The sequence below is a fragment of the Larus michahellis genome, chromosome 2, assembly GCF_964199755.1.
Source record: "Larus michahellis chromosome 2, bLarMic1.1, whole genome shotgun sequence".
NCBI lineage: Eukaryota > Metazoa > Chordata > Aves > Charadriiformes > Laridae > Larus > Larus michahellis.
The window spans coordinates 99,516,797-99,526,822 of NC_133897.1; the positions used below are offsets into that span (position 1 = coordinate 99,516,797).

The 10,026-nt window shown below is 42.1% G+C and overlaps 1 protein-coding gene across 36 annotated transcripts in view; it reads left to right on the forward strand.

Moving 5' to 3' along the window:
* The window catches only part of LOC141739324 (poly(rC)-binding protein 3-like), a 539,898-nt gene that overhangs the window by 495,753 nt on the left and 34,119 nt on the right, over window positions 1-10,026 (forward strand). For 34 of the 36 annotated variants that reach the window (XM_074576357.1, XM_074576359.1, XM_074576355.1 and 31 more), the window contains 2 exons: window positions 3,603-3,731; window positions 5,924-6,067. In XM_074576357.1, coding sequence (XP_074432458.1) covers window positions 3,603-3,731; window positions 5,924-6,067 — 273 coding nt within the window. The remainder of the gene's footprint in view (window positions 1-3,602; window positions 3,732-5,923; window positions 6,068-10,026) is intronic. The other 2 variants (XM_074576368.1, XM_074576393.1) reach the window with 1 other exon arrangement.

Consider the following 10,026-nt stretch of genomic DNA (forward strand, 5'->3'; position numbering starts at 1 on the left):
ACAATTTAGCAAAGCAACAGTTTAGTGACAGAAATGGCTCGTCTGGTTTCTCTTCAGGCACAGCCCCCTTCCCAGCAGTATTCAGGTGATCCTGAGTCGGACCATCGCAGCCATTTCCAAATTAGATACCACCCTTGCAGCTAGAGAAAGACCTGTAGAGAAAGTAGCAATGGGGAGTCCAGTTTAGTGGACCAAATGCTTGATCTGCTTTTTAGAAACATTTGATTTTCATACTCCTTTCCTGTATTAGATCTCCCTAATCTCACTGTGCCACAGGTAACTTGATTTCTTGTATTCCAAACACGTATTGATTTTTTTTTAATCCAGACTTTATCTAAAGATATTCATTCAAAGTGCTGTGCTAGCGGCCACTTTTTCCTCTAACCTGTAAAAAATGCAATAATCATCATATGGTGCCAGTTTTAATTCTTCTGTGCATGACTGTAACAAAATAGCAGATGCCAAGCCAAGGATCCAATGTTTGTAATCAGTCAAACAAGAAAATTAGGTACGTGCTCAGTTGTGTTGAGAAAATCTGAATAGAACATTTAAGAAAAATGGATTTTTATTCTGGAGAAAGCAACAGTACTCCTTCTACATTTGTATTCATCCCAACATGGGATGAGATGTTGAATGTCAAGATAACATGCTGATCCTTTTTTTTCATTTGACCATGTCAAAACAGAAGCTTTTGACAGGTTCTACCAAATTGAAACTTCCTTTTTTATCTAAAATATAGATTCAAGGCAGTAGGTTTAATTAAGCTTTTAAGTTTCATTTCAAACATGAAAAAAAGTTATCAGATGTTTTTCTGCCAAAGATAATTTGACCAAATGTCAAGTAGGAGTGGAGAATGCTTTGATCAAAATTATATGTCCAGACTTTGCTATGAAATGTTAGTTTATGGTAGCCTTGGAAGGAAAGGTGAGCACAGGGAACAGTCAGGGGTCTTATCCTGTTGACTTTCAAGTTCTTCCAAATTATTTCGTTTGGATTCAAATTTGATTGTCCCAGGAGCTTTTAAGAAAGTTCCCTCTGAAGACTGCCGCTGAAAGGGTCTTTTCTTTCCTTGCGAACAGGGAAGTAAAAGCAGCGTGTACGGCTTCCAGTAGCTGACAGAGCTGCCAAAAGCCATTTCAGAGTTTGGCAAGCAAACAGCTTGTTGTTCTTCCATGTGCCTCTTGCTTTGTAAACTGTGTTCATGAAAACACGCATAGGCCGTAAACTCGCAGAAAAACAATTCCAAGCCCTGACATTTGAAGGGGTCTCTGCGCTTGATGAGACCTGCAAATAAAAGGCAATTACAAATCAGATATTTTTTTTTCCCTTGGAATGCTGTTGCTTTATTTTGCATCGAAGAGTCTGGGAGCTATGCCTCTCAGTAGTCCTTGTGGTCAAACCAGCTCTTGAGATGTGGGAGAAAGGACTTATTTGATGATACTGAGGGGAAGAAAACATTATTTCTGTGCAGATGTTAGGGTCATAGGAAACCCTCCCTCTTTTTTTCTTTAATCCCTAAAAAAGCTTTGTCAGAGGACTTTGTATGGATGGGAGAAGACACTTGTGTGTTGAAGTACATTTCCTGGATGGAAGGAAGGTGTTCATTTTGCCTTACGCATGGGCCATTTCTGGCTTAGATTTTGGATGGCCACCGGACTGTCGGTGTTTGCAGCCATTCATGTCTGGGTGAATGAGAAAGCCAAGCCACGCTCTTGCCCGAGCAGGCAGCAGGCGAAGCCAGGCTAAAGCCTTTCCACTGGAGAAGGCAGAGCTATTGTCAGAGCACACGGTCGAAGGCGACTTCAGCCATGAGACATGATTTCTCTTGGTCCTCCAGATCTTGTAGTTGTCCATGAGAACTGTCAGGCAGCTGGAATCCAGCTCATTTCTTAGTTGTGTTAAAATAGGAGCAAGTGTGAGTGTGAACCTTGTGCTGGTGAGTGCTTAGCTCCAGGTTTTACAGCTGTCAATACCTTGGATTTTATTTTAAATACCGGTAACCTCATCCAGAGCACTGAGTGGGTGCATTTAGGACATAGGTTTTTAAAGGTGAGATTGGTCTGTGTACATTAAATGACTGAAGTGATTATTCTGGTGAGCATAGTTTCAGAAGCAATTACCTACTAGTCTACTACAAGGAAGTAAGAGGATAGTGTTTGGCCAAATAGGTGTTTCGATAGGCTAATGTAGCGAGAAGTCACACTGCCCATTTTCTTAAGCATAAGGGTGATCAACAAAATACTGCTTGTTTTTAAGTTGCTGGATTATGACCATAGTCAAAGAATAAACAAGATCGGCAGTGGAAGCAAATGCATAAATAACTGCAGTATTTGGCAGAGTGTTTTATGCTAGATGTACGGATACCCAGAACTGTACGTTAGATGGCAAACATGATCAAACAGAAAAAAAGGAGGATCCATCTTGAGATGAAGTCTAATTTCATCATCACTCAACACACTGAGCAGCAATTGCACGAGGGATGGTCTTTTGTGTTCAGTCATGTACCCAGGAACAACATGTAGGGTCGCTGTACTATTTTCAAGATAAGATTACCAAAAAAAAAAAAAAAGAAAGAAAAGAAAAGAAAAGCATGGCTGATTGATCAAATTATGGCAAAATTCCAAAGCCTATTACAGAGCAAAGAATTGATATTCTGGCCTTAAACAGCACTGGTGAACAGAAGATGCAATCAGTAATTTAATCAGTCTTTGGAAAGAAGAATAACATGTGTTGTATGTGACCAGCAGGAAAACAAATTAACTCCTTGCAGACTGACACAAAGTCAATGGTTACTGAAAATACTTTTTTTCAAAAGCCCGAAATATTGCATTGCAGTAACAGTCAGGAGTAGATTTTGTTTGTAATATGTGAAAGTGTTAACTCAACATGAAATGCCTGGGGTTCTTTCTGTTGACTGAAGGGCCCTTTCAAGATGTTTGTGAAATAGTACCAGGATTGGTTTAGCCTCATGTGTTTTTTCTTTCATTGTTTTGTTTGCTTTTTTTTTTGTTACCTAAGATACATTAGTGCAAAGATCAAATTAAAAAAACAAAACAAAACAAAACACAAAACAAACAAAAAAATAGCTCATTACCTCCTTGGGTTCATTAATGAGTTGGTGATGTGCATATATTTAATCAACACTAATTATAATTTAGAAGTGCTTCTGTACCATCCTGAGATATTCCAGAGGACAAGGCAGCCCCGGATTTCATCCAGAGACACAAGTCAGCCATCTGTGGAGTAAAGAACCATTTATCTGCCACTCATTTGATTAGCAGACCGTCTTCGGTTATCAGCACTTTTTTCCCTTTGTTTTTTTTGATTCCTACTGAGGACTAATCTTCCTAGGATGGGTGGGAGTGTTTGCAAATTGGCTTGGACAGGCAAATCCATGTCCTGCCAGACCCTAATTATCCTGTCTGGGCACGAATTTGCATACGCACTCTATCATGTATCTAGCAAAGAAAAGACAAAATAGTTTAGAGGCGCATCCCCTCCAACACATCAGGACATCACTGGGTTTCGAGAGGCACCTGACTGGCCTTCTGAGGGGTTACCTGCCCGACGGTGACGCTCTCTTTGCTTTGTCTCTGCTCAAGTCCACAGGAGCCCAGGTGCAGGTCGCGGGGGACATGTTGCCAAACTCCACGGAGCGCGCAGTCACTATATCCGGCACTCCCGACGCCATCATCCAATGCGTGAAACAAATATGCGTGGTTATGCTGGAGGTGAGTGAGTGCTTGGCTTTACCACCCCTCGCTCGGGAGATGCTCAGACACACAGTTTTCAAGTGCCCTGGGTTCCCCAGAGGTGCCACCTGCCCTTCCCGTGCCAGGGATTTCAAGAGGGCTCTGTTAGACTGTGCCTTTCCTGGTGCTTGAGAGCCTCTTGCAGAAGGGTTTAGCCATCAAAGACCAGGGCTATCATGACACTGTCAAATAATAAACCACGTCCAGCGTGGAGCTGCAGCCTGTTCGGAGGGAAAAGCATTTTATTCTGATGCAGAATAGGTCAGAAACCATCTAGGTCTTGTTTTAAATAGAAGTAATCTGACTAGCGTAATTCAGATGCATCAGGACTTTTTGCTTCCTTAGATCCAGGTCATTGCATAAGGCCAGAATGTTTCATTTGGACGGCTGTATTTTAGCTCTTAGATTAAATGATACAAAATTAATTCATATAAAAATCTGGGCATTTCAACCCTCGCTGAAAATTCCCATAATTTCATGCAAGTGCCTTTCTCAACTGATTAAGTTGAATGGAAGTTTGAAAAAAAATATTTCAGCAAATCAAAATGAAATATTTTGTAACTATAATTTTTGACAAGGAACATGAAACATCTCTGCTTTTATCGCATTTTCTGCTGGAAAATTTTCTGTGTTTTTTTTGGTTTGGTTTGGATTTTTACTTAAGTCTAATCGAGGGCTGTGTCATTATGATCTCTGACACCCTCCCGTTCTGTTATTCTTTAAAAAGGTGAGGAACAGTGGAGTGTTTAGGCAGCACGATGGCTATTGACTCTTCAAAAGTGTGCATTGGATCGAAATGACACTCAGCCTTTGCATCAAAAAGTCACACCGCATAAAAATTAATAAATCCCGTGTTTTACTGGGGAAAAGTGACTCTTGCTTTATTTTGTTTTCACTACTGTCAGGAAGGAATTTTTTTATAAAAATGCAAGAGAACAGAAAGAAAATATTAAAAAAAATATTTTCTATTAATAATATTTATTTTAATAATAATTTGTTAGAGATTGAGTACATGATGGCAATAGTTATCAGCTCTGTGAATACAGTCTATAATCTATTGTCCAAGTGACATTCGTGGAATAAATAGTGATTTGCTAAAGAAGATGAGAAGCCACTTCTCAAAAGATACACAGTCCTATTTTCCCGTAGGTAGAGCCACTTTTTAAATAACTAGTTTGGACATTGTAAGTACTTAATTTTAATGTGAAATCACAAGCAGCACTAAGACGACACTGGCTCAACTGCAGTTTGCTTCTTCAAACTTCATCCAACACATTCATTCAAAAACAAATGTGCTCTAATTTGCCGCATATATTTAATTTGGCAACAAAGACTTTCGTTGACATGAAATAGCTAATTATATGACATTAATTAGCGGAAGTGATATTATTGTCACCTTCTTTAGTTGTAGTTAATGCACTGAAACCGGGGCACCATTCTGCTGGGTGTTGCACAGACAGTTTGAAGCCTTTTTTACAGGGAGGTGCTTGTGCCTTATTTAGGAGGACAAAGTTAGCCTGGGTCAGGGGTTTTCCCGTGGGGTCCTTGCCTTGGGCTACAGGGAACAAACTCTCTTCCCATGCGTTATGAAGGCTGTGGTTATGCTCCTGCTGTAGCCCGGAGGTTTTTTCTCCAACCTTCCAGGTCAGTCAGACAAAGGCAGGATCAGGCTGGTCATTTGCAATCGTATGGATGACTTAATTGAGTTGGTAAAACAAGAAACCTTGATGTGCAGCGCTGTGGGAAAGATCAATAAGCAGGAGACATGCTCTGTCTTAAAGTGAGGGCGCAGGCCGGATTCTCCCAAAACATTGACAAATTGCAAAAATCGTGCCCATGTTTCCTGAAATGCCTTGACATGCTTTATGAAGCTTCATAGCTTCATCCGACGATGGCGGTAATGAAGCCGCGAGTGCCAGCACTGCCTGTTTCGGCTGTGCGGGTGGAACCTCAGCTCTTGCCTTTGAAGCCCAGACAGGCAGCCTCCAACCTGCTTTTGGGCTGATGGGGTGGAGGGCAGGGTGGTGTGGGCTGGGCTGGGTTAGCTGCACGCCCTGTTGTCTGAGGTGACCGAGATAAGGAGTGATTTATTAATTTATTTTTTTATTTACTTTTTGAATACGAGTTCTGCTTCATTCTGCATTTTGATCGCTCTGTGTTTTTGTCTGCAGTCCCCACCCAAAGGTGCCACCATCCCCTACCGTCCCAAACCTGCCTCTGCACCTATCATTTTTGCAGGTGGCCAGGTAAGAGCAGACACCATTTTGGCTTCAGCTGGAAACCACACCGTCTTGGCCCAACCTCAGCCAGCGCCTGTTAGTTTTCAACATTTACTCTTTTTTGCCTGGTATAGTATTGATGTGCTTTGTCCACTCTTGTGTGCTTACAGTTTGCAGGAAAGGAGAACACTGCATTGCAAACTTGACACAAACTTGCGATGACTGGTATTTTACCAAGATTTAAAATTAACTGCGGTAATTAAGAAAAGTTTGCCCTTCTGCAAAATGAGAGGTGTTCAGATCGGATGCTCCCTGAATGGGACAAAACTGCTGCTTGTGGGGGTTGTTTTTTTCACTCTTAATTTGCAGCTACACTAGCAGCACAAGCAGTTTTGTCAACTTTTCAGAGATGATCAAACAGCAGGTTGTCTCTGCTCATGAAAGACATACATTTTCTTCCATAGTTTTCATATTTTTTAGGACAAAATAGTGCATTTTTCAGTGAAAATTTTCACGCATATAATTTATGCTGCTTATAGTCCCTCAGGACCAAGTAGTGATGGGGTTCTGAGGTTGCAGGAGCTACAGACATGCAAGTGTAGACCTTCCTAACCACGACCTGCAACAGCCTGATTGATAACACAGAAATTTCCTGTTTCTTCTTATATAGTGAAGTTTTGACGATTCCCCCTTCATCTTAAGCTTTATTAGTCAGGGTTCTCATCTGCCTTTGAACCCCCATGTCCGGTGTGGCTCTTCCTCATCTTTTGATAATGCTTGGAAATGAGTCTGCAGGAATTCGCTCTGCCATCACCTGTTGCAGGGGGAATGCAGTTTTAGTAAGTGATGAGCCATCAGTGAACACAGCTGATGTGCACCCTAAAAACACCACAGGAGGCTCAGAGCAGCACTGCCCACATACGTGTAAAGGTGGAGTGAGATGCTGCAAGCCCTGCCCAACTCAAGGGGAAACTGATCTCCTAAATCTGGCCTAGAGGAAGGCAGCCATCTCTCTACCTATGTGAAGCCTCTCTGGCAGTAAGGGACCCCCGCCCAGCCAAATCTTTTCCCCTAGATGACAGCAAGAGCCTATTTTTAAGCAGTTACCCAGTGGGAAGAGCCACTCACCTACATGGTGGAACATCTGCAGGCAGGTCCTGCTTCCCTTCCAGGTCATCACCCTGTTTGTGGGGTGTGGGCTGCTGGCACAGCAGCCCTAGAGACCGTGTCTCACCCCAGTAGGCAATTCAGAGGTCATATGAGAAGCTGGACACAGGGTTCCTGGTGGGTCCAGAGGGGCAGAAGGTGCTGCTTGTACTGTTGGTGGTATGGCAACCCACACCGCCCCAATCTGCCAGTTTGTAAGGAAGCTCCTGCACATCTCAAGTATACATCAAAGTGCCACTGCTTCTGACAGGCCTTTGTAATGAGCTTTCTCTGAATTTTTGTCTCAGAGTTTTACTTTCTACTCTGTAGTGATACGTTGTGATGTATCTCCAGATTTTCATAATCTGGATGTAGTAGTTGCTGGTTTTCAAGCCTACCGCTCTCAGCTGTCTTCAAAATAAGAAAACTGCTTCCTTAGTGACCAAAGATAAGCTGAAATTTAAAATAATTTTCCAGAAATTGGTCTACGACTGAAAGTTCAGAATAATTTACTCCATATATAAGTATTAAGTTTACACTGCAGTGCTTTCCTTTAAGACATATGTGTGTATATATGCAGCAGCCCGTGTTACCAGTATTGTAATTGCCACTACCTTCAAAGACTGTCTCTGTATATGATTACTCAAAAACATTGAAACTGTTTGCTGGAGTGCTCTGAGCAGTTTGTATAAATAATCGAGAATGTCCTATTTTAAGGTCTAATAGCTTGTCATCTTCAGTTTTATCAGTTAAAAAAGTGTTCTCACTTTTCTAATGCAACCTTGTTGATGTGAGAAAGAGCGTAAGAGACAGACACTTTCTGTGTGCTTCGAATTTGGTCTCTGACTAAGCAAACTTTTTAAGAAAATTCCTAAGGAGTGTTCGGGAGTCAGTATGGAAAGACATTTTACGTTTCATATGTGGAAATTAATACAGAAAATAAATTTTTATCAGCAGTATTAATTCCACCAAACATTTGGGCTACACTATCAGAAGTTATTTTTCCATTCTAAATGACGTCATGGCTATCTTGAAAGTTTTTGGTTTGTTTAATGCTTATATGTGAAGCAACGCTAGCAAAACTAAATTTCTGGTTTTCCTTAACAAGTTGGGGTTCTTCTGCTTTAAGTATTGTTTTAAACTGTCTTGTGCTTCTTGAATACTGCATTGCATGACAGAACTAAAAGGAAGCTGGACACTGTCCTGCCCTGCTCTGCCCCTTACCAACATTTAGCATATGCAGTGGTTAAAAAAGAAAGAAAGAAATCCAGCACTTCTGCCTGATGGAAACAAATTGGAAGTTTCTACCTACTGTGCTAGATTGCTGTTTAGACAGGTACTCGTAGGGTACAGTTTTGCTTTACGTCCCGCAGCAGTTTTATGGTTTAAATTGAGGAAGATTTGTAGACCAGGTCATTCCTGCTGTTACTAATGTCAGTACATCAGTAGGAAAGTTGCCCTTGACTTTGATGGAAGCAGACACGTAGCTCTTGTCCTTGGGGAAACGTTACAGTACAGATGTCTCAGTAGCGTCTACCAGGCTTGGGCTTGGCATGCTTCAGCCACAGAGGGCACAGTTCCTCTGCTAAGAGGTAAAGCAGTCAAAGACAGTTTTTCTCAACCTAAATTGATCAAATGACCTGTTGGGAGCCTAAAAGTGAAAAGCTTTTTTTTTTACTGGGAAAGAAAATTCAAGACCCATCCGGTCCATGCTGCTTTGACAGTTTTCATTGACAACCGGGTTTGCTGGTGATTTTTTTTGCGGTGGTTTCTTGCTGGTTTGCAGACCACTGCTTGGGAAGCACCCATGTAAAAGATGTTCTCTCAGCTGGGTTTGAAGTAAAGCCAAGATGAGAAAGGACACTTGTGATCCAGCATAGAGGCTCAGAGACCAAAGCATGGTTTCCAAACCCACTGTTTGCTCATGGACCTGAGCCCCTGCCCAGCACCATTTACACCTGTAACCTCCCTGTGTCTGCTCCTGTGCTTGGCTATTCACAGAGACATTCAGCAAAGCAGCATAATGTTTGCTTAAGGTTGTCCTCATTTGGTAAAACACTTAAAGACATGCTTTGCTTGCTTGAATATGTGCTTGCGTAAGAGCCGCTGACAGCAGTGATCCCCTGTTTTGGTGAACTGGAACCTTTTCTTGTCATTTGACATGCTGAGAGAGTTGGGGTTGTTCAGCCTGGAGAAGACGAGGGTCCAGGGAGATCTTATAGCAGCCTTCCAGTACCTGAAGGGGGCCTACAGGAGAGATGGGGAGGGACTCTTTATCAGGGAGCGTAGTGATAGGTCAAGGGATAACAGTTTCAAACTGAAAGAGGGGGGATTTATATTGGATATTAGGAAGAAATTCTTTACTGTGAGGGTGGTGAGACACTGGCACAGGTTGCCCAGGGAAGCTGTGGATGCCCCATCCCTGGAGGTGTTCAAGGCCAGGCTGGATGGGGCTTTGAGCAGCCTGGTCTAGTGGGAGGTGTCCCTGCCCATGGCAGGGGGGCTGGAACTAGATGATCTTTAAGGTCCCTTCCAACCCGAACCATTCTATGATTCTATGATTTATAAACCATCCATAATGGCCGTCCCCTGTAGATGCACGTGAGTATGTGTGCCTGTGATGATCCCGTTGAGCCCAGTCACACACACTTCTGCCTGAAAACTGCTCATGTGCATAATGTTTGCTGGATAGCAGCCTTGCTTTATAACTAATTTAAAAACTAAATGAAATGTTTCTTCTCCGGAAGGAAAGTTCTGCTGCAGAAATGTGCATTAGGCAGTTTGGGCATTAAAGTTTTTAATATCCGAAGTCCATTAAATGGGTTGTTTTATTATGTGCAGAGGATTCACTACTTTCTAAGAGGCCTTTTGTCAAATAAGCATTTTGCAAACTAAGCTAATCAGCTCTG